Source organism: Aspergillus piperis (genome assembly GCF_003184755.1).
Source record: "Aspergillus piperis CBS 112811 unplaced genomic scaffold BO85scaffold_2, whole genome shotgun sequence".
Lineage (NCBI taxonomy): Eukaryota > Fungi > Ascomycota > Eurotiomycetes > Eurotiales > Aspergillaceae > Aspergillus > Aspergillus piperis.
In genome coordinates, this window is record NW_020291592.1 from 1,824,607 (window position 1) to 1,846,881 (window position 22,275).

Consider the following 22,275-nt stretch of genomic DNA (forward strand, 5'->3'; position numbering starts at 1 on the left):
TTTGGCGCTGCTTTCTCACCTTACGTCTCTTGCACGGCATTGTGTGCTATTTGTCCAATTGACCTCATAGAAGCAACCAACGCCTATCACTAGGCCCCAATAATACAATTACACAAACCCCCCAGATACGTTCTGGCCAGTATACTGTGCTCATGCGGGGGTCTGCTGTTTGGGTAAGGATCTAATCTTTTTAGGCGAGCCATTTGGTACAACATTGACAAAAGTTTCATAAAATGGATACTGGCATCATTGGGCCTGTCACGGTTATGAACAGCTTCGTTTCACAATTCGGCAGCCAATCATCAACAGTTCATGGCTTGATCGTCTCTTCCATCCTCATTCAGCCGCATTTCTTTCTTCTTCGCGGGGAATCTGGCAGAAAAACTGGGAAGGCCAAAGGGTATCAGCATTGGTGCCCTGATCTTTGCGATTGGAGCAACTTTGGAGGCGGCTGCTGTGCATATCGGGATGTTTGTTGTGGGACGTTGCATTGAGGGTGTAGGTGAGGGATTATATCTTGGAACCCTGGTCGTGTATGTGGCTATCCTATGAACTGTGGTACTTTTGGTTTCTCGTTTTCTGATTGATCGGCAACTACATTTGCGAAACTTCTCGCCGAGGGTTAGAGGAGCATTGACGACCGGGCCCCAGTTGCTGGTTACTCTGGGGTTGACGATAGGGTTCTTTACATGCTGCGGTACTTCTCGTATGAAGACTTCGTATTCATGGCGCACGCCTTTCGTTATCCTGGCTTGTCTGGCTATTACCTTCTCCGTAGCTTCACTCCTGTGGTTGAATCCCTCACCGAGATGGTTGGCCCTCCACGGCCGGGGAGCGGAGGCTACTGTAGTTTGGGACCACCTTGGTGTCAGCAGGCTGAACGTGAAAAGGTTGAGAATAAGCAGACTCAGGGCGTCACTACTGAGGTTGTTGCGAGTGCTTCCAGCGACAGACATGCTCCGTCCGCATCCCAACGTCAAGACAGATTAGTAGAGCACAAATTTTTCGATCTGTTTTCCAAAGACGTACGGACACGTACTGTTTTGACGATGTTTCTCATGGGCATGCAGCAACTCAGCAGAATAGATGGTGTACTTTATGTGGGTTTTCCGGCTAAACCCATTGTCGTCTCCTGCTGACATTTGCCTTAAGTATGCCCCATTGCTTTTCGAGCAAGCAGGCCTAACTTCCTCAGATGCTAGTTTCTTTGCCTCTGGTGTTTCTGCAATAGTTATCTTCGCCGTAACCATTCCGGCGCTCAAATGGGCGGACAGGTGGGGCCGACGACTTAGCACTATCTACGGTGGCATCGGCCTCGCCGTCACAATGTGCTTGATAGGTGGCCTCTACGCAGGGAATGCCGTATACAACTCAATTGGCGCAGGCTGGTGGGTGGTAGTTGTCTGCACCTATATTTTTGCAGTCATATATTCTCTCTGCTGGGCAGTTGGCATTAAGACCTATGAAGCAGAGATACGACCACAAAGGACTCACGCATCGGCCACTAGCCTGGCACATGGCAGCAACTGGGCCGCCAACTTTCTGGTCGCACTGATAACACCCATATTACTGTCAAAGAGCAGCTTTGGTGCATACTTTCTCTTTGGAGGATGCACCCTGATTACGGCATTCATCTGCGCCCTCTTCATGCCCGAAACAAAAGGACAATCCTTGGACGAGCTCGAGAAGGCTTCCAAATCTAAATCGCTGTCCATAACACTGATGAAGGCCTTCAAACCTATTACCCAGACAGCCCAGCGATAATTGACCAGAATTGGGAAGAAACATTATAGGTATGTCATGCACATGCACTAATTAGTTGCACATGCCAGAAACGTAACCGTGCAGCCTGCCATAGCCGATAAGATAAGAAATACATACCTACTAAATCCAGTTAGCCTGTGAATTTGTAAGCTAGACAGTAGGCTAACCGTTCCAGGATAGCTGCTCATTACCTAAGCAATTATTCTGCCGAATTGGAATTTAGCCCGGATATTTCCCCTCGCTGATAAAGAAGAAATTGTGCCCGTCACCCCAGAATGCCGTGATATTCCCCTACACCTTGACACTTGGCATACGGCAGTATTCAGTTCCTCTTGGGGGAGATTATCACCGTTTGAACAGCGATGCCGCCCCGCAGAAGAGCGCCGATCTCTGCGGCGAACCTGCGATCTGCGCAACCTTCAGAGGCAAGTATCAAGTGTTTTACGAATTCCGATAGAGAAGGGTCCCAGGCTAACGGCTCTTGATAATATAGGGTGCAGCATCTTCAAGGCCAGGTGCCGGGGAGACTACGAAACGCAGACGCCCTTCCCAGACCGCACAACCTCCCCGAGCCGAACAACCGCCACCACCCAGTGCGGAGGAACAGCAGCAGAAGTCGACCGAGGAGCACGAGCATTCGCATTCTACATACCGTCATCGCGATCCATTTGATGCGCTTCTGGAGCCTTTCTACTACAACAAGTCCCTCACCGATCCGATCAACACTGCGAAAGACAAATGGAACCTTCTGCCGGCTTTCCTCAAGGTCAAGGGATTGGTGAAGCAGCATATTGACTCTTACAACTACCTTGTTGAGGTTCAATTGAAGAAGATTGTCGAGTCCAGCTCTACAATTCGAAGCGATGTCGACCATACCTTCTACATCAAGTTCACCAATATCTATCTGGGTTTCCCGCGCCGTGCCGACGAACCGCAGGATGCGCGGGCTGACTTCACCTATTCGACCGTGTCTCCGCAAGAGTGTCGCCTGCGTGATACAACCTACGCGGCTCCCATTCAGGTCGATTTCGAGTATGTCCGTGGCCGTCAAAGGGTCATGAGGAAGGGTGTCGCCATTGGTAGAATGCCGGTTATGCTTCGGAGTTCCAAGTGTGTGTTGGCAAACAAGACGCCGGCGGAGATGACGGTGCTGAACGAGTGTCCTTTGGATCCTGGTGGTTACTTCATCGTGAACGGAACGGAGAAGGTCATTCTCGTCCAGGAACAGTTGAGCAAGAACAGAATTATTGTTGAAACCGACCCCAAGAAGGAGATTGTCCAGGCGTCGGTTACAAGGTGAGAGATTTTCGTGATTGATCGTCGAGAGTTATGATGTTAATATGGTTACAGTTCTTCCAACGAGAGAAAGTCGAAGAGTTACATCGTTCTCAAAAAGGACAAGCTCTACGTGAAGCACAACGTGCTCAGTGAGGATATTCCCATCGTCATTCTTTTGAAGGCGATGGGTATTCACACAGACAAGGAGATGCTTCTGCTGGTCGCGGGTGTCGACAAGGTTTACCAGGAAGACTTTGCCATCAACTTCGAGGAGGCGATCAAGTTGGGTATTTACACGCAACAACAGGCTCTGGATTGGATTGGTGCTCGGATTAAGATCAACCGCAAGCAGTCGCCTTCTTACCGCCGTACCCATGTTCAGGAAGCCGTCGAGGCCATTGCCTCTGTCATCATCTCCCACATCGAAGTGAAGAACATGAACTTCCGGCCAAAGGCCGTCTATGTTGCGCACATGGCGCGTCGTGTGCTTATGGCCAAGAACGATGCCAGCTTAGTTGATGACCGTGATTATCTCGGAAACAAGCGTCTGGAATTGGCTGGTCAACTGCTGGCTTTGCTCTTTGAAGATTTGTTCAAGAAATTCTGCTTCGACATCAAGATGAACATCGACAAAGTTCTGAACAAGCGCAACCGTGCCGAGGCCTTCGATGCTTACAGTGTTATTACCATGCATAGCAACCATATCACCCAGGGTATGAATCGTGCTATCTCGACGGGTAACTGGAGTTTGAAGCGTTTCCGCATGGAACGTGCTGGTGTGACCCACGTGCTCAGTCGACTGAGTTATATTGCGGCTCTGGGTATGATGACGCGTATTAGCAGTCAGTTCGAAAAGACGAGAAAGGTCTCTGGTCCTCGTGCATTGCAGCCGTCGCAATTTGGTATGCTCTGTCCGGCCGATACCCCCGAAGGTGAGGCCTGTGGTCTCGTCAAGAACTTGGCACTCATGACCCATATCACAACCAACGACGAAGAGGGCCCGATTAGGAACTTGATTTTCATGCTCGGCGCCGAAGACATTCAGACTGTGGGTGGTAAGGAGCTTTACGGGCCTGGCTGCTACACGATCTCAATCAACGGAACACCCACTGCACTCACACGTCGTCCGAAATACTTCCTTGATGCGTTCCGCAGACTGCGTCGGATGGGACGTATTTCTGAGTTCGTCAGTATCTACATCAACCACCACCAGAGGGCCGTCCATGTCGCGACCGACGATGGGCGAATCTGTAGACCTCTTATTGTCGTCGAAAACGGCAAGTCTCGTGTCAATGCCCAGCACCTCGAGAAGCTGCGTAATGGTACAATGCAGTTCGATGACTTCCTTGCTCAAGGTCTGGTTGAGTATCTTGATGTCAACGAAGAGAACGACTCCTTGATCTCCATCTACGAAAAAGACATCACAGAAACCACCACCCATCTGGAGATCGAACCCTTCACAGTCCTCGGTGCAGTCGCCGGTCTTATTCCCTACCCTCACCACAACCAGTCCCCCCGTAACACCTACCAATGTGCCATGGGTAAACAAGCTATCGGCGCGATCGCCTCCAACCAGTTCCTGCGTATCGATTCAATCCTGTACCTTATGGTCTACCCACAAAAGCCCATGGTCAAGTCTCGCACCATCGAGCTGACCAAATACGACCAGCTTCCTGCCGGACAGAACGCCATTGTCGCTGTCATGAGTTACTCTGGTTACGATATTGAGGATGCCTTGGTCCTGAACAAGGGATCAGTCGACCGCGGCTTTGGACGCTGCCAGGTGTTCCGGAAATACGTCACCAACCTGAAGAGTTATTCCAACGGCACGAAGGACCGATTGAGCGGACCAACCTACGAAAACGACGCACCGATCCGCAAGCACGCGCTCCTCGAGAGTGACGGTCTCGCCGCTGTCGGTGAACAAGTTAACGCCGGCGAAGTCTACATCAACAAGTCCACGCCTGACCAGTCCATGTCCTCAGGCTTCCCCAACTCCGACGCCGGCCGGCCCGTCTCGTACATGCCCACGCCCATGACCTACAAGCTCCCAGACCCCGCCTACATCGACAAGGTGATGGTCTCGGTCACCGAGAACGAGAACCAACTCGTCAAGGTCCTAACCCGCCAGACCCGTCGCCCGGAAGTTGGCGACAAGTTCTCCTCGCGTCACGGACAGAAGGGTGTGGTGGGTATCATCGCCGACCAAGCCGACATGCCCTTCACCGACACCGGCATCAACCCTGATATTATCATGAACCCTCACGGTTTCCCCTCTCGAATGACAGTCGGAAAGATGCTGGAACTCGTCGCCGGAAAAGCCGGTGTCCTGGCTGGTCAGCACGGCTACGGTACTTGCTTCGGCGGCAGTCCCGTCCAGGAAATGTCCCAGATCCTTATCGACAACGGCTTCAGCTACGGTGGCAAGGACTACCTCACCTCCGGTATCACGGGCGAGGCCCTGCCCTTCTACGTCTTCACCGGTCCCATCTACTACCAGAAACTGAAGCACATGGTCCAGGATAAGATGCACTCGCGTGCTCGTGGTCCTCGCGCTATCCTCACCCGTCAGCCTACGGAAGGTCGTTCCCGTGACGGTGGTCTGCGTCTGGGAGAGATGGAACGTGATTGTTTGATTGCGTATGGTACTAGTCAGCTTCTGCTGGAGCGACTGATGATCTCTTCTGATCGTCATGAGATCGATGTCTGCGAGCAGTGCGGTTTCATGGGTTACCTGAACTGGTGCCAGCGGTGCAAGTCGTCCCGGAGCGTGGTGAAGATGGCTATTCCGTATGCGGCGAAGCTGCTGATTCAGGAGTTGATGAGTATGAATGTTACGGCGCGATTGAAGCTTGATGATGAGTTTCCTGAGATGAAGGGGCGGTAAGCTGCCCTCCTAGTATGGACAACGATGATAGGACGGGACATATGGATCAAGAGGAAATGAACAAACACCACAACAAATACAACAATTGATGAGTGGAAAGAAGAAGAAGAAAAAGTTGGGCGTTTCATTTGGTTCATCGGAGTGTGTACATAAAAGCCGGTTCTGGATGTGTCTTTTCTTTGCTTCTTATTGCATGCATAGCGCTCGGCGATCGTCGGTCGACTTATTCTAAATCTTATTGCAAATATGCAGTAAACATCCCACCATCCACCGTAACCTTAATAAACCCCCGTCTATTTACCTTCTATGATCTCCCCAACAACCCTCCAATACCTCCCCCCATCCACCCTCATATGCTCAACATGCCCACTACCCCTCCCCCACTTCTCCCTCCTAACCACAACACCACCATCATCATCCCCAAATACCCTCTCCGCCTCCCGCGCATGCTCCTCCACATCCCTCCAATCCACCAACCCATCTCCCTCCGAATAAACATAACACCGTCTCACACCCTCCCCCACAACACTCTTATCATTCAGAAATCGTCTCCCCTTACTCACCCCATCCTCACTCCCAAACACCCATCTCACCCCAAACATCACCAGCAACATACACCCCAGCAACAACCTCCCCACCCACTTCAGGATAACATTCTTGGGAAGACCGAACGAGAAGGCGCGAAACGCTCCAACCAGTGATGGTTTCCCAGGCGCGCTGTCAATGAGCAGCGATGTGATGGGGAGGGGGTGTCCTGTTGTGGATTTGTAGGAGGAGAGAAGGGTCGTGGTTGTGTGCACCCCGCCGTTGGAGAAGAGGTGGACGTGGATTCTCTCACTCTCTCTGGGGGTGTTGGTGGGTGGGTGGTGGAGGAGGAGGTAGTCCAGGGCTGGTTGAGTGGGATTCTTGTTGTTGCTGTTGTTGTCGGCTGTAGTAGTGCTTGTGAAGGTGGATAGTAGTGAAGGGAGGCGCATAAAGTCACCCGTGCTGCTTTGGAGAGTCAGGATGCGGGCGTGAGGGTAGAGGGTGCGGTATTGGGTGGTGTATTTTGTGAGGGCCCGTTGGGGGGCGTTCATCCAGTAGGCGAGTATGATTGTTTGTGGTGCATTGCCGGTGCTGGTGCTGGTGCTGGTGGTTTGGGGTGTAAGAGGGTCGTAGGCGTGGATTGTTGGTGAGAGGGTTATGGGTTTGGGGAGGGTGGTCATGTCTATGGTGGGTTGGGATGACATGGTGGTTGATTGAGTGTAGTGAGTGGAAGGGTTGGGGGTGAGGTGAGGTGAGGTATTTGACTTTAGTAGATTTTGGGCGTAACACAAGGGAATGAATGGAATAGATCTGCTTATCACTTCACATCTGTCTGGTTCGGTTCCTGGATGAATTCCGGGGAATCTGCCGATCTTCGGCCGGGGAAAAAGCTGTCGAGCCTCGCGGTTAATTGTTCTACTTCTAGTGCCGTTTTAGTCACTTTAGTGGTACTTTGCAGGTCCGTCTCCCGTCGCCAAGAAACGGCCAGTTCATGGCTTAGCGATAGATAGTTAGTTAGATAGATACATCCTATCAAGTAGTGTTGGCATTGCAAGTGGATCAAGCCTGATGTGATCGAAATAGCCTCGTTAACGCCTGTCCCCGCTATGCTCTAAATTCCCGTCCTACGCTTTCGCGCTGCCTTCTATAGCCCATCCAATGACTTCAATATAGCGTGCCTGGGAAGCCAGCGGTCGTGTCCTGGTAGAATGATCAGGGGCTGCTTCCCCTATACTTTGCAAGGGAGATCCATATTCTCATAGCCGATTGGCGTTCATTAATCCAACCTTGTCTGGTGTTGTCTTAGGTAGGGGTTGCCGAGCCACTTGTATCTTTCTTCTTTCCTCGTAATGTTTGACCAGCTCCCTGAAACCGAGGCTTGTCCTCGAGTACCTGTCCGCTCTCGTCACGCTTCTTCACTGGCTTGATTGGATAGCCAAAGAATAGCTGGTTGTGGCCTATTCGCAGAGGCTGCGGGCCATTGGTCTTCCTGACAGGAGGGGGATGCTGCGGGTTCGTCGTCCCTGGGGTGGGAGTAGATGGTTTTGGTGTGGATGTTTTGCTTCCCTTCTTGGCATTCAGACGTTGTCCTCCAGTGAGGAAGTTTGACGAGACCGCCCGGGCACCAGCCGCGGCATCAGTCGACTCCGGGGCAATAGCAGCGTAGTTGATCGCCTGTGCCATGGTTCCATGGGGATGAAGCAGCCCACCAGAGGGCAGCTTGTTGCCCACTCCACTACGAGGAGTGCTGGTGCCGCTGGGGCGTTGAGGCTCCTCATAGCCCACCGGGGGCGCAAAGTCCACTTCTAGGTCTGTCTCGAGTACGGAAATGGCATTGGTGTCGGTGGATGGCTTGGTTTCCAAGACTGCCATCTCGTAAACTTGATCATTGTATGCAAATGTGAACACATCTCCCTTGGTTAGGCAGGAGAAGTTACGGAAAGCATTCTCCAGCACGGCCTTTGGGTCACTTATATCGAGGAACGAGGTGGATTGAGCTTGCAGCTTGATGAATTGACCGGGTGGGAGATCGGTTGACTTGACCTGTACGAGGTCACCGGGTTCCAGGAGGAGGGTTTGCATGAGCTGCGGGAGATCAACCAGTCAGCATCCTGCAGAGTACCTATTATAAGATGACATTACCCAGAAAGGTAGATAGATCTTCCCCTCTTCCGCAATGAACTCCAGCACACCAGCGTGCGTCAACCTTTCCCGTGCGCCGTTGTGAAGCTCGAACAACATCGGATACGTAATATGAAGGCGAGTAAGCTTGTCAAGAGCGCTGGGCGGCATGATGACCTTGCCGCCGTGGTTCACGTTCTCTCTCTCCGGACCGGGCATCATGGCGACAGGATAGCAGCGATAGTATTCATCGAAGCGACGAGCAGCTCCATGGCGGAACATGGAGCCACCCATGACTCCGTTCATGGGATCGTCATCCCAATAGCCAGATCGAAACTATCATCATCCGGGTATCAGCATGTCCACACCCAAGTACATAACGGCGCCTAAGCGGGGAACTCACCATGATTCGAGCTGGAGTGGTACCCTATAGGACTTCAGATGAGAATCAACTGATACCACCGGTTTTCGCTACAATCCGAGCTGTAGTCAGTAGCAAATAGGATGCAATCCGCTGCGGTGGCGAGAAAGCAGGGAAGAAGCTAGCAGGGAGAGCTGTTCGGGTGAAGGTCAGGAACGAACGGAGCGATCAGATCGCAGTGACGCAAACGCCGCCGCGATGATTTTCCGACCCGACCCCAGACAGCTCCATTTGCTCTGCGCAACCACTCTGCTGGAATTCTTCGTTGGACTTCCCCAGAACCATTGATTACTACGACTTTCGATGCATATGCTCCGGAAGGATCCGTAGAATCCAAGAGACACCTCATATCTACTGCGCAACTCCATGTCCGCCTCTCAGCCACGCCCCAAGCGAGCGGGTGAAGACTTCACCCGCACCCACCACCACGAAGATGACGACGTGAACGGTGCCTTCAAGAAGCCTCGCTTTGATTTACGAAATCCCTCCGCGCTTGCCCCCGATGCGCTCGAAGACGATGCAGTTTTGGATGCAGACGAAATAGGACGCCGTGGACAACAAGTTCGCCGCAAAGCTGTCAACCTTGACGGTTACGACTCAGACAGTGAAAATGAAGGATTTTCGGCGCGCATCGAGGCCAAGTCGAAAGCAAGCAAAGAGAAGCACGATGCGGAAGATGACGATATGTTTGCCGAGTTGCAGGAGGATTTTGGTGCAGAAGAGGTCGACGCCGATGAGGCCATGCGCAAGAACAAGAAAACGGTGCGATTCCTACGAGACGACGAAATCGAGGGCCAAGTCGCTTCATCCAAAGGCGGAGGCACTGTACATGCAGATTTCAGTAAAGGCGCCGACGAGGTCGACAATGAAGAAGACGAGAGCGAAAGCGAGGTCGGAGATGAGGAGCGCGCAAAGCTCGATGAGGAATTGGATGAGGAGCTTGGCGCTGGCGCAAAGAAAAAGCATGCGCCCGTACTGGACGCGTTCAACATGCGCACCGAACAAGAGGAGGGCAGATTCGACGATCAAGGCAACTACATCAGGAAAGCAGCAGACCCGGATGCGGTCTATGACAGCTGGTTAGAAGGCGTGTCGAAGAAGGATATCCGTCGCGCCAAAGAGGCTGCAGAGAAGCGAGAGGAGGAGAGAAAGGAAAAGGATAGGCAAGATGACAGTGTATTGACATCAGACGCCCTAAAGACCATCATCTCACACCTCGATCGAGGCGAGACAATTCTGGAAGCGCTGGCAAGGATTGGCAAGGGAGCTCCAAAGAAACCGAAATGGCAGGCGAATCGCAACAAGAATCGGAAAAAGCAAGAAACTGCGAACGAGGACACCGAAATGGCCGAAGAGGATCCCAAGGAAACGGCTAGAAAGCAAGCTATTGATGCTATCACAGGCGCAGCCGATATTCTCATGACGAGAGGGCAGGCGGATATCTACGACACTGAACGCGAGATGCTCACTAGGCAATACCGCCGTGAAACTGGGGAGGACTGGGTTGACCCGTCTCCTGGAAACTCAGGGCCCAGTGAAGGGACTCCTGCGATGTGGGAGTTTCGGTGGGCGGACGCCCGTGATGGCGGCGTCACACATGGTCCATACGATAGTGCGACGATGGAGTCGTGGAAGAATGCGGGCTACTTTGGCGAAGGTGTCGAGTTCCGACGGACAGACACCGGTCAGTGGCAGAAAGAAGCAACATTTGCATAAACATCGTACAAACTTACGTCTACTGGCATTTACGAATACCATATGCTGGGAAACATTAATTGCATCATTATCATTCGAGCCTAGGCTCTTTGTTCAAAGTTGAGACCCAAATATCGCAGTACCCACAGCAGATGTGTTTTGAAAAAGCGCCAGCATTATCATACACCAAGCAATTCATCTGGTAAACGAAAACCGAACAATATAAAAGACGGGAAATGGTCCTCCGTAGGCCTTGCAATCCATGCCTCAGTGCCGTCTAATCATGGCAGAGGCTTCCCACGCACCAAGAGTCATTGAAAATCTCCATGGCAAAAAGGACTATGAAAGCTCCATCGCATCACCGTTCGTAGGAGCAATGAAGCTGACGGCACCTTGATCGCCGATGAAACGCTGTTCGTATGTGCTGACGAACTTAACACTCCGTGCAGGGTCGTAGAACAACCGGTAACTGCGCTGGACGTCATCAATGCTAACCTCCTTCGCCTTGCGCTTCTGGCTGAGCAGGTGAGAGGTGGTGATGATATTGCTGGCATAGCGTAGATTCGACTCCTGGCCGATCTTGGTGAGCAGCGCCAGAGCGTCCGGAGAAAGGTCGATCTCTTCCTCTTGAGCGCGAATCGCCAGAATCTGCCTAATCTCATCGGCAGAGTAGGGCTGTGTGCTGACAATCACCACGCGGTCGAGGAAATCAAGGGGCAGGCCGTGCGGAGAGCTGTATGTCGTACCACGAATCCGGGCGTGGCCCCGGTTGCTAGCCATGATGACGATAGGTGCCAGTTCCGCCTCCAAAGCGCGGTTGATGTAAGAGAAGCATTCAATGTCAAGCATGTGCACTTCATCAATGAAGAGAACTCCCGGAATGATCTCGGCTTTTCCTTCTTCCTTCCACTCCGCCACCTTGGTGTTAATCTGATCCCGCACTTCACTCCTGATCTCACCGGTATCACCAGAGAAGAGAGCCAAGAATCCTTGTGACCGCGAGTTGATCACATCGATCTCGTGAAGGCTAACGGTGTGCACGATTTCCTTGCGAACCTGGAGTTCACCCTCGGGGCATTGGACAAACTTTGTGTCAGCTCCCATCGCATCATAGTCGCGCGACCGAGCGTAAGAACGTCCCAGCTTGGTAATCTTGCCCGAAGATTTGTCAATGGAGATAATGTCACCGGCCATCACTCGTTCTTTGGTCATTGAGTCGATCATCTTTGTTCCCATGTCGTAGATCGTTTCCATGTCGGTCGTCTTGATGGTGAGCTTGCCTTGTTTGTTTCCCTAAGAGATCACTAATGTCAGAAAACTCATCATTGAGAGCTCACCCGAGATCTCACTTACACCAGTAACACTGCGGTCAATCTGAATTTCAACCACTTCACCCTCGATGATCTCACTCTCTTCCTTGATACGAACGCCAATCGATTTGCGGAAGGCTTGCGTGAGCGCCTCGGTCTTGGACATCTCCATGGAGAAGATCTCTGACGCTGCAAGCATTGTGAAGGGGACATCGGATCCGAGGGATTGCGCCATACCCATGGCGATGGCTGTTTTACCAGTGCTGGGAGGGCCAGCAATCAGCAACGCGCGACCGGCAATCTTGCCTTCCTTGACCATTTGCAGGATCACGGCGGCAGCTTTCCTCGCCTTCTCCTGGCCCACCAGCCCTTGGGAGGATGCCCTGGGCTGTAGACTGTCTGCATCGACACCAAGTCCTCGAATGTGTGAATGAGCAGCGATGAGGTTGAGACCCCGGAGCTCCTTGGTCTCCGCGACGGTAGAAATTGGCTGTCGGAGAGTCAGCGGTGACAAACACCACGCAATTCTTCAAGATTGAAACTTACAGCAGCCATCGCGACAACTTGCAGATCGTAAGTATATCGTCAGGTCAGAAAACAGTCACGAGGTTCAAGGAAAGCAGCCAAAACTGGAGAGGTCTGGCCAGCCTGAGAGAGCGCGGAGTGGAAGAGCAGGCGAAAGAGCTGCTGGCCGGGAAGCCGCCTTGCAGGCCGCCCGGCAAAAAGAGCGATTGACCGTTTTTTCTGCCGGCGCGTGTTTTTTAAGCGCAAACGGGTTTGGTTTGATTGCGCCAGGAAATCTCCGTTTGTCCCCTCATTGACAGTTGCGCATTCACCTTTCGCTCACAGTATACATATAGAACAATAGGAGAATGATATGTGTCTGGACTCGGCCTGTCGACCTTCTCTATTCCCCCGTTGTCCCGCCAATGTCGCGGTTGCCATCGCGCCGTCTTCATTCCCACTCATTACGTTAATGTAGGCGTTTTTCCCTTTGGGGCTTGAATTCAATCAATCACATTTACCTTTTCTATCTATCTATCGTGTACTTGTCTTACCTCAAGCCCCTCCTCCCACCCCTTATTTATTTATTTTCCCCTCCTGGCTTCCTTCATCTACGTTACGCAAGGCACATGGGATGTTGTCAAATAATTGGATTTGATTGTCAGGCCAACTGAACTCTTGTGACGTCGTGATATGGATACAGACGCCGGTGCTACGCGTGACCCCCGTCTCGCCAGGCCCTTAGCCAGGCCGCCCCTGAACCGCCCTCCCTCTGTGGATGCTACTTCAAGCGCCTCCCCTACGCGCTTCAGACCCGGATCCCAGACGGTCGGAAGCTCCTCGCCCGTTGATGCCCAAAATGCTACTGCCGATCAATTTATACGTGGGATCTCCGACCTTGTCCAAGCCGCCGTGATTGCTGCCAACGGCAAATCCGAACAGGAGAGGCTTAAGAAGAAGAGAGATGCCACTGATGCCCTGCTTAGGAAAGCTAAAGTTCACTCTAGTTTTCCGTCCACTACAGCCTTTTTCCAGCAGTCCAAGGAGGAAGAGGACGCTGATCTGGCTCAGCTTGATAAATGCCTCGAGAAGCATGCCAACGACTACAGAGACCTGGAGAATGCTTTGAAAGCCAAATTTAGCTCGATCATGTCACTGGAGCCCCTAACCAGGGTCAATCAACTACAAAGTGAGGTACAACATGCGAAGAAGGATATCATAAGGCTGCATGACTACAACATCAACCTGGAGGGCAAGATGTCGGCAGTGCAGGATAAGGTCGGCTCATTCATTAGCCTGCAAGATAGGGTTAACTCGCTTGAGAAGGCTACCTCATATCACGCGAAACTTGCGAGAGAGAATGCTGAGCGTGTCACCAAAATAACCGCGGATGTGGAAACCACGTTGGCATCGAAGGAACAAGAAATCAACTCGGCCGCTTCCAAGACACAGATGGATGAGTTAAGGAAGCAGACCTCGGACTTGACCAGGCAGATCGAAGTCTTGCAGAAGTCTCAGCGTGAATGCTCCGATTATTTGAAAAAGATGAACAAGAGTATGGACGATCATCGCCGGCAACAGGACACCCGGAGCATGGAGAACACACGATCGTTGACATCGCTTACTGCACGCCTAACTTCGGTCGAAGAGAAGAATAACCGGCTCCCCTCCCCTGCTGTAGTAACTGCGCCTGAGCCTTCAGCCAAGTCTGAAGAACTGGCGTCCCGATTACAAAAGCTGGAAGGACAACTCTCGGGACAGCACGAGCGTCGCATTAAACAAATGGAAGATCAGCTTCAAGGACTGCAAACAATACAACAGATGAAAGACGACTTCCAATTCAAGGAAATCGAGGATCTCAAAAAGGTGTGGGAAAGAGGCGCCCAAGAATTCGAACAGATCAGGAGCGACTATGCCCGGGTCAGTGAGGAGCTGAAAGGCCTGAGCCAAGCTCAAGCAGTAGCAAACCCCGCTGAGGTTCAGGCGCATATTCAAGGGATTGCGTCCGGACTTATGAACATGCAAAATATGGTCGAAACTTTGAGAGTTGCATTACATTCCCTCGAAACTCGGTACAACAATCTATCTACGGATACCATTGTGAAACACATGGTGGTGGCTATGCAAGAGATGTACCCATCAACCGCGCAGCTGACAGAACAAATAAACCTCGTTAGAGCATGGTTTGAGCGGGATATTCCTCCATTGAAAGCAATAACGGAACGTCTGCACGTGCATCAGGTGAATTTGGTGGAACAGACACAGAAAGATATGGCTTTGAGAATGGAGGAAATCAATCGCCTGAGGAGCCAACAGACAAATCTCTCTCAGTCGCTCGCCCCGGTCTGGGAGCGACTTACCGCTCAAAACCAGAACCGTTGGCTCACCGCTGATGATCTGCGGCAAATGCAGAATGATCTGACATCTTTGGCGGCAAAGATTGATGAACATACGAACAAACTCGACGGATACGTGGAGTCGCGCGAGGCAAAGGATCAACTGCTCCACGACGACCTAACAACGGGCAGAAACAACCTGCACATGCAGCTCCACGCCATTGCCGAAAGGCAAACGGAACTTGAGAAATTATGTTCCGAATTCCAGAAGGCCAATGATCTACCGGATCAAGTCCGAGCCCTTGCCGCAAGACAGGAGGAGTTCATAAAGGGTTTCAGCAACTCGCAGAATGACGATTTGAGAGATCAAGTTAAGGAGCTAGCTGATAAGCAGGAAAACCTGACAAAAGGTCTCTCTGTATATCGGGAGGAGGGCCTGCAAGATCAGGTCAGGGCTCTGGCAGATGAACAGAAGAAGCTACTCGATAAATTCTCTGATTCTCAACAAGACAAGATACGGAGGCAAATCAAGTCTCTGATTGACGAACAAAAAACATTGGCTGGGAGACTCGTCAAAACCCAGGAGGAACACGATCAGCTTAAAGCCCTTGTCGAAGCTCAAGAAGACCTCGCAAAGAAACTTTGTGAGATCCAATCGAGCAATGAAGATGACTTGAAGGTGTTGAAAGCCTGTCCAGATGAGCTTAAAGCAGTACTTGACCGTGTTTGTCAACTTGAAGCGTCCACGCTCGAAAAATATCAGACTGTTGTGGAAGAACACAAACTACTGGAAGGCTCGACGTCAAAGAATCTTACAGGCCTAACTGAAAGGGTGGATGGCCTAATGAAACTGGTCGAGAGCAGCCAGCAACCTCCACAACTAGAAGCGCCCCCTCAGCAAGAAGACAATCCCGATGCAATGAAAGATGAGGATGAAGCCAACGATCAGGATTCTGAGGTCGCCAGGTTCATGAGCATGGCTGAAACAACCCCAGCACGTGCCCTAAAAGAAAGGAAGAGAAAACGGCCTATTACATCTAATAATGCATCCGACGAGGATCGTTCCAGCTTAAGTCGGCCCGAATCACCGACTTCCAATGCTGCAGGCTCTACTGCAGGAGGAGACGCCGGGCCATCAACCGACAGGAAAAGCAAGAAAAAGAAGGGAAAGAAGCGGAAATTACAAAAGAATAGAGGACCGCAGGCATCAGGCAACGTAATAACGATTGACTGAAGGGGAGTTGTAGGTGTATAAAGCTAAAGGTGACCCCCCTGGAGGGAGCAATTTGAAGCAATACACATCACGAGATTACGAATGTTATGAATCAGTCGTTAGTCTGAAGAAAGAAGAAGGAAAAGTTGGTTTCAATTCTGCTGGATATCCCCTTTGTCAATAATTCTTTTTCTTTATTTTCTCCTCCACTCTTTTGTGGTCCTGGGCGCCATAAGCCCAGACCTCTCTTACTTTCTTCTGTTCAATAGTCTTTTCTTTTTTTTTCTTTTCAAGGTCACGGGGGGTAGGGGGAGAAGGGACCTGCACATAAGCAAGAATGTACAAGTGGAGTCTGAGTCAGTTCTGTCTTGTCTGTCTATACATCCATCCATCAAACCAAGCATGACTGTAGCAATCAATCAAGGAGCCTCCTGAAGGAACTTCAGAACAGCTATTAAGCAAAAAGCACATACATCAGCAAATCATCCTACTCACTTAGGTAGATTAGAATCAAATACTACTACTCACCTTGCCTGAACCCTTCCGGATTCTCCGAAATCAACCAATGCCCGGCCTCCACATCCGCAACACGGGCGTTGGGGAAGAACTTCTTAATCGTCGGCACTGACTCATCGCTCACATATCTGCTCTTCGTGCCCCTCACAAACAGCGTAGGGCCCTCATACGAGACAGACCCCGGCTCCCGGTACGGGAAGTCAGCCATACCAGGGATGGCTTCGCCGAGGACGGCAAGCGGGACCCGGAATTTCATGGTTTGATCTTCTGTCGAACGGACCAAATTGGTAAGGAGGAATTGGCGGATGGGGAGGGACTATCATATATTAGTTTAGTGCATTGCTATGTGCACACATTGAGCTCGGTTTGCAATTTATGCACTACTCGGACTTACTTCCTCATATCCCTTGAGGATCTCATCAGCCTCAGACTGCTTCGTCACGTTAGCAGCCTCGACATGCTGCATGCCACGAACGTAGAGGCCGAAATCGCTTTTCAGGGGTGCATTCACGGGGGCGTTGTCAACCGGTACAAGAGCCGAGACTAACTTGGGTGAATCGAGGGCAACTGTCATGGCGGTTTTGGCGCCCCTGTTTGTTATTATCCATTAGTATAGCTGTCTGGTTGTGTTTGTCTTCATATGCATTCTGCAGGATGAGTGTGGACTATCAGAGGCATATGTAGTAGGATATGACGTACATCGAGTGGCCGATCAGAACGGCCTTGTCTAGCTTCAGCTGCTGGATGAACTTGATCACGTCTTCGGCCATGACGGAGTAGTTGTGTTCCTGGGCGTGGAAAGATTGGCCATGATTGCGGAGATCCTGAAAGAACAAACACAAATATGAATCACTGTTTTGATTCCAAATTTCTTCTTCTTCATAACTGGTTACACACCACAGTGAAGATCTCACGTTTCAGATCACGTGCCAGTGCTCTGCATGGTGGTTAGTAGCTTTCCTTGTCACTGGATGTTCGTCTTCTGAGGACAATTGATTGACAAAGAGAATGCTTACTTGCTAATACCCCGATTATTTTGCTTCGAGCCGAACAGTCCATGAAGGAAGATGATAGGACTCCGATCAATAACATCGGCTTTCTCGGGCCCAAACACCTGGTAGGACAGGTCTGTTCGGAGGCCTCGTGATGTGGAGAATAAGCGGGCGCCCTGGGCGGCGCTTCGAAAGGTCGTACGGATTGGTTGGAGCATGATTGTGAGTGGCGAGTATGATGGTGATGACGATGCTATCTGAGAACTGCGATTGATTTGAGGGTTTATCTTGAGTTTGGTGCATTTAAGCATTGAAGATCAGCAGCTGCCTTGGGGATATGACTAAGCAGCTGGCGAGGTGGTTTTGCCGTTGTCCCGTCGGCTTAATGGGATTGTCATGCAGCAATATCCGGATGTCTTGGCTTGACAGGGGTATATATGTCGGAGATGAATTATCATTTGCTTTTTGCTTTGGGGATGGTTTTGGTTTGTGCTACATTGTACTGCTGTTATTGCATTGATGATAGAGTGATTGTGCTTGTAGGTGCTTGGGTACTTGGATCTTATCTGATCTCGGGTCTCAAAATATATATCGATCAATTGCATCATCGCTCTCTACCGATTTGCCCAACTTCAATCACCAAACAATGATGAAGTTATGCTGGACCCCTCACTTCGGATATTAGTCGGAGTGTCTCGCTGCAACAGCGCACTTCCTACATACGCTTAGGCCTCTAAATGATCGTACGACGCGAAAACAGCCGGGAGATTGAACCCGGGACTTACGATCTGCGAACTGAGATGGTGAACACAGCTGATTTTGTTCTTCAGTCAGAACAACATTTGGCAGGAACCAATCTTCATACTGCACATGCCAGCTTTACTGCACTACTTCCAGGTCGCACCATTCTAGCTGAAGTTCACTGAAGTTTGTGAGACAGCCCCGTTGTCCCACAGATGTACTTGTCATGCCTAAATGCGCGCTCTAGGGTGGTTCTCCTTTTACTATTCAACACTCGAATCGTAAATCGTCTATTTCGGGAGCTTCTTCGAAGTAAATGTATATACAAGACATAGATATCGTCGTCATATCCACCATGATCTCCCCCGCTTATTCCTAAAATTGGTACACTGACACCTCATATTTAGGCGTCCAGAAGAGGAGGGACCTTCTCGCAAAGGTATTCAACAATGGCGTCCGGGCCGCGCTCGACCTGGAGACCCTCGGGGATAGCGTGCAGCTTGATGTCGGGCTTGATCGACCGGGCAATGGAGTGGATCTCGTTGGCCTGCTCGGCGGACCACATGGAGGCGCTGAACTGCAGAGAAAGTTAGACACGGGCCATCATAACCGTAGTCGCTTTACCCCGCATTGTACAGGAAGCTCATATGAAGAGAACATACCAGGACATCGGGCATGTGCTGTTTGACCTTGGACTCGACTTCCTCGATCTCTGTTCGCAAGCTCAGTTAGTATCAACCATCACTAAGTCCCGCAAAAGACTTCGAGGTCACAGGTACTTACTCTCGCAGTTGTCAATGTGGATGATGGTGTAACGGTCCGAAAGGGCCTCAGCAACCCGTCCGATGAGGCGCTTGGCTCTCTCGGGAGCGGTGTTGACAGTGACGAGCTTGAAGGGTCCCTTGGGAGCAGACATTGTGACAGGTTATGTGCAAAGTAGTTTTCTGAATGACTTGAAACAGACTCGACAACTGCGACACTGTTCGCTTTTAAACGGAGAGCATGCGATTTCGCAGTTCAACCGGCACGACAGGCCGCGGGCGACATCCCCACGTTGTCGTGGGGAAGTGGGCTGTTTAGCGTATTCGCCGCCGGCTTTCGCCCGAGGCTCGGAAATCGAAAGCGTTGAAGTCAAGTCCTGGAGGGGAGCAAGTGTTTGGTTCTTGCGAAGAAAGTCGAATGCGGACTGGCTGCTGAGAAACGGATCGGTTCCCACCGGCAAAGGCAGTTGAGGGATTGCCCCTCCCACTTTGCTTCCCCCCACCCCGCGCGCATTGAGCTTCCCGGCCGGCCACCAGAACTGCACCCCGCGACGATATCGGGGAAGAAATATCCCGTGAGCGTACTTCAAAAGAGAACATCGCCTCAATTGATCCCTGCTCCCTGACTTGCATTTCTATTGTTCATCAATTCCTCCTTCCTCTTCACAAACACTCATCATGTCCAAGGTCGCATCTACCTTCTCGCGTATGTGGACACGACCTTGCTTCTGCAGCTGTGTTGCTAACGCCATCTAGGCCTCGTGCGCTTCGTCCCCAAGTCGAACCCTTCTAAGGTTCTGATCGGTGAGCCCGTCGACGCCGCTGTAGATGTTGGATTGGCCGTCTACCAGGGCAAGGATGTCGCTGTGCGCCCTTTCTCCGGTAGCTCCGTCCTCAGCCCCGGCCAGAAGACCGACTCGACCGAGACCATTGAGCGCATTCTCTCGCCTCTGGCGCAGAGCGAAGTCGGCTCCATCAGATGCATTGGACTGAACGTAGGTTCAACATTGAATGAGCACGGCTGTCTAGCGGGTGCGCAAGAAACTGACCGATCGCGCAGTATGTCTCCCACGCCGCTGAGATGAAGCTGTCTATCCCCGATGTTCCCACTCTCTTCATGAAGCCCTCGACTGCCCTGTCGGACCCCTGGCCCGCCCCGACCGTTCTGCCCAAGCTCACCCAGATCGATAACACGGGTGACTATGAGTCGGAGATGGTCATTGTGATCGGTCGTGATGCGAAGGATGTCAGCGAGGCCGAGGCCCTCGACTACGTGCTCGGATATACCGCGGCCAACGATATCTCTAGCCGCACGTACCAGATGAACCAGAGCCAATGGTGCTTCTCCAAGGGCTTCGACACTTCTTGCCCGATCGGTATAGCTCACCTTTGTCACATAAGTGTTATTGCAATTCGTGCTGATGGATGAACTCTCGCAGGTCCCGTCCTCGTCTCCGCTGCTCAGGTTCCCGATGCCAGCAAGTTCCACATTCGTGGATCGAAGAACGGAAAGGTCCTTCAGGATTGCCCCTTGACGTATGTCCTCCATTTCTTAACATTCCAATTTTGTGTATCAAGAACAAAAGCTGACTAGCGACTCCGAACAGTGACCTGATCTTCAACGTGGCCCAGCTTGTCAGCTTCCTGTCCCAGGGCACCACCCTGCCTGCCGGTACTATCATCCTCACCGGTACTCCCCCCGGTGTTGGCGCCGCCAAGAACCCCAAGGAGTTCTTCAAGCACGGCGACGAGTTCGCCGTCGAGCTGCAGCCTCACGTCGGCACTCTCATCACGAAGATTGAGAACCAGGCATGAACACTATGATAATGGTACTATGAGACGGGTGGGGATTTACAAATTATGATGAGACATACTACTATACAACAACAGCATAGAGATGTATATACTGTACGGGTACCAATGAACGGGTTCATTGTTCCCATGTATAATTGCATGCGTAACTATAATGAAGCCAGGTGACAAGTCCTATGATGCAAGGAGTCATCACATTGTCGCCATAATCCTCCGAGAATGACAACAAACTCAATAGATGTGGGTGGTTTGCCTCCCACCCACATCCACACCCCACGCTGACTAAGATCCCCACAATCGGCCACTTTTCAAGCTTTTGCCCAGGACTCATGCATTTGCAGCTAGCTGCTGCAGGCCGGAAGTCACGACTGAAGCAAGGAGAAGAAGGCAGCTGACAAGGAGGAAAGAGTTAAGCCTGATCCCAGCACACCAAGTCTAGGTATGGACCTCAGGCACTAGACTACCAACCTTTTAAAGACCCAGAAAGCGTCCTGGAAGCAACAACAAAGATCCGTAAAATGTTCCACGTAGTCTTCCCCGTGTAACTCCTTACCCATCCCTTCACTACCATCACTGCATGGATGGATGGATAAACGAAACTCGTCCTCAAAATGTAAGCTTCTCAAAAACTGCACTACGAATTGCCGATTCACATACACAGAATCAGTCAACATCTGCAGGAAAGGATAAAATCTTATCCTAGCGGAGTAAATCAATTCCGCTACTACGCCTGCGTGACCAGTCCGAACCGGAGTTTGGTGGTTAACTTCCGGGAGTAACCTTGCATTGCTGGCTAGTCAGCAAGTACGTAGTAGTAGCTTGAGAAAGCCAAGTAATCGGGCCATGTGCTGAAATCTTCCTGACAGCTTGTAGATCAGTAAATGCTTAGATTTCTATGTCTATATTTTGCAATAATAAATTGTATCGAAGTGAACGAGTAATAAAAAATAAAGACATCCCGCCAATGCAATAAATCCCGTGCAAGCATCCCGGGAAAGGCGCAAGTAGCGAACCGGACGCCGTGAATCCTTCCCGATAGCAGCTAACATCGGCGGACATCGGGCCAGCCGATCGGGCCAGTAACTGCACAATGTAGGCGTGGTCTGACACTAGCAGCAACAACCACACCACTACGGGTGCTGTTCCTTTACATGCCCCCCTTCGCTTTGCCGATACTATCAAACCATAGTATCGGACGGGCCACTTTTTCGGGGGGAATCGCTTTGGCAGCGCTCGAATTGTAATTGCCGTGATCCATCGAATAGCTATCTACTAATGAAAAAGTTATGTCGAAATTTTCTCAATGTGGGTTTAGTTCCATTCCCATCCCTACCTCTTTTCGGAGTGAGTATATAACTACGGCGGGACCTGGGAGGGATAAACTCTTTATCCCCTGGGT

The 22,275-nt window shown here is 51.2% G+C and overlaps 10 protein-coding genes across 10 annotated transcripts; 5 read left to right on the top strand and 5 right to left on the bottom strand.

The window, feature by feature from the left end:
* Positions 1-725: 725 nt before the first annotated feature.
* BO85DRAFT_474609 (putative MFS sugar transporter) lies at positions 726-1,863 on the top strand (the record flags this gene model as incomplete). The annotated part of the gene is made up of 2 exons (XM_025662668.1): positions 726-1,100; positions 1,153-1,863. The coding sequence occupies 2 exons, from the start codon at positions 726-728 to the stop codon at positions 1,762-1,764; spliced, it is 987 nt and encodes a 328-aa protein (XP_025519996.1). The 3' UTR covers positions 1,765-1,863.
* Positions 1,864-2,027: 164 nt separating this feature from the next.
* On the top strand, positions 2,028-6,076 carry BO85DRAFT_125534 (DNA-directed RNA polymerase III core subunit RET1). The gene is made up of 3 exons (XM_025653947.1): positions 2,028-2,189; positions 2,258-3,060; positions 3,115-6,076. Exons 1-3 carry the CDS (start codon positions 2,127-2,129, stop codon positions 5,927-5,929), a joined length of 3,681 nt encoding a protein of 1,226 aa, XP_025519997.1. The 5' UTR covers positions 2,028-2,126; the 3' UTR covers positions 5,930-6,076.
* Positions 6,076-7,388, bottom strand: BO85DRAFT_125540 (indole-diterpene biosynthesis protein PaxU). The gene has a single exon (XM_025653949.1). It carries the CDS (start codon positions 7,156-7,158, stop codon positions 6,223-6,225), a length of 936 nt encoding a protein of 311 aa, XP_025519998.1. The 5' UTR covers positions 7,159-7,388; the 3' UTR covers positions 6,076-6,222.
* Position 7,389: 1 nt separating this feature from the next.
* BO85DRAFT_125539 (polyubiquitin-binding protein UFD1) lies at positions 7,390-9,119 on the bottom strand. Its single transcript, XM_025653948.1, has 3 exons — positions 8,979-9,119; positions 8,597-8,911; positions 7,390-8,539 (listed from the first exon to the last, which is right to left on the bottom strand). Exons 1-3 carry the CDS (start codon positions 8,979-8,981, stop codon positions 7,757-7,759), a joined length of 1,101 nt encoding a protein of 366 aa, XP_025519999.1. The 5' UTR covers positions 8,982-9,119; the 3' UTR covers positions 7,390-7,756.
* Positions 9,120-9,281: 162 nt separating this feature from the next.
* BO85DRAFT_445502 (GYF domain-containing protein) lies at positions 9,282-11,186 on the top strand. Its single transcript, XM_025659275.1, has one exon. It carries the CDS (start codon positions 9,363-9,365, stop codon positions 10,710-10,712), a length of 1,350 nt encoding a protein of 449 aa, XP_025520000.1. The 5' UTR covers positions 9,282-9,362; the 3' UTR covers positions 10,713-11,186.
* On the bottom strand, positions 10,707-12,852 carry rvb2 (RuvB family ATP-dependent DNA helicase reptin). Its single transcript, XM_025659276.1, has 3 exons — positions 12,548-12,852; positions 12,045-12,491; positions 10,707-11,984 (listed from the first exon to the last, which is right to left on the bottom strand). The coding sequence occupies exons 1-3, from the start codon at positions 12,554-12,556 to the stop codon at positions 11,031-11,033; spliced, it is 1,410 nt and encodes a 469-aa protein (XP_025520001.1). The 5' UTR covers positions 12,557-12,852; the 3' UTR covers positions 10,707-11,030.
* A 346-nt stretch (positions 12,853-13,198) lies between these two features.
* Positions 13,199-16,507, top strand: BO85DRAFT_465898 (uncharacterized protein; the record flags this gene model as incomplete). Its single annotated transcript, XM_025662095.1, has 1 exon — positions 13,199-16,507. The coding sequence occupies one exon, from the start codon at positions 13,199-13,201 to the stop codon at positions 16,073-16,075; it is 2,877 nt and encodes a 958-aa protein (XP_025520002.1). The 3' UTR covers positions 16,076-16,507.
* BO85DRAFT_445504 (putative alpha/beta hydrolase) lies at positions 16,083-17,949 on the bottom strand. The gene is made up of 6 exons (XM_025659277.1): positions 17,587-17,949; positions 17,468-17,507; positions 17,270-17,394; positions 16,965-17,160; positions 16,583-16,886; positions 16,083-16,505 (listed from the first exon to the last, which is right to left on the bottom strand). Exons 1-6 carry the CDS (start codon positions 17,778-17,780, stop codon positions 16,474-16,476), a joined length of 891 nt encoding a protein of 296 aa, XP_025520003.1. The 5' UTR covers positions 17,781-17,949; the 3' UTR covers positions 16,083-16,473.
* Positions 17,950-18,577: 628 nt separating this feature from the next.
* Positions 18,578-19,519, bottom strand: BO85DRAFT_445505 (uncharacterized protein). Its single transcript, XM_025659278.1, has 3 exons — positions 19,087-19,519; positions 18,966-19,015; positions 18,578-18,880 (listed from the first exon to the last, which is right to left on the bottom strand). The coding sequence occupies exons 1-3, from the start codon at positions 19,217-19,219 to the stop codon at positions 18,707-18,709; spliced, it is 357 nt and encodes a 118-aa protein (XP_025520004.1). The 5' UTR covers positions 19,220-19,519; the 3' UTR covers positions 18,578-18,706.
* Positions 19,520-19,742: 223 nt separating this feature from the next.
* Positions 19,743-20,879, top strand: BO85DRAFT_484096 (fumarylacetoacetate hydrolase family protein; the record flags this gene model as incomplete). The annotated part of the gene is made up of 5 exons (XM_025663210.1): positions 19,743-19,770; positions 19,821-20,059; positions 20,125-20,440; positions 20,504-20,600; positions 20,672-20,879. 5 exons carry the CDS (start codon positions 19,743-19,745, stop codon positions 20,877-20,879), a joined length of 888 nt encoding a protein of 295 aa, XP_025520005.1.
* Positions 20,880-22,275: the final 1,396 nt, after the last annotated feature.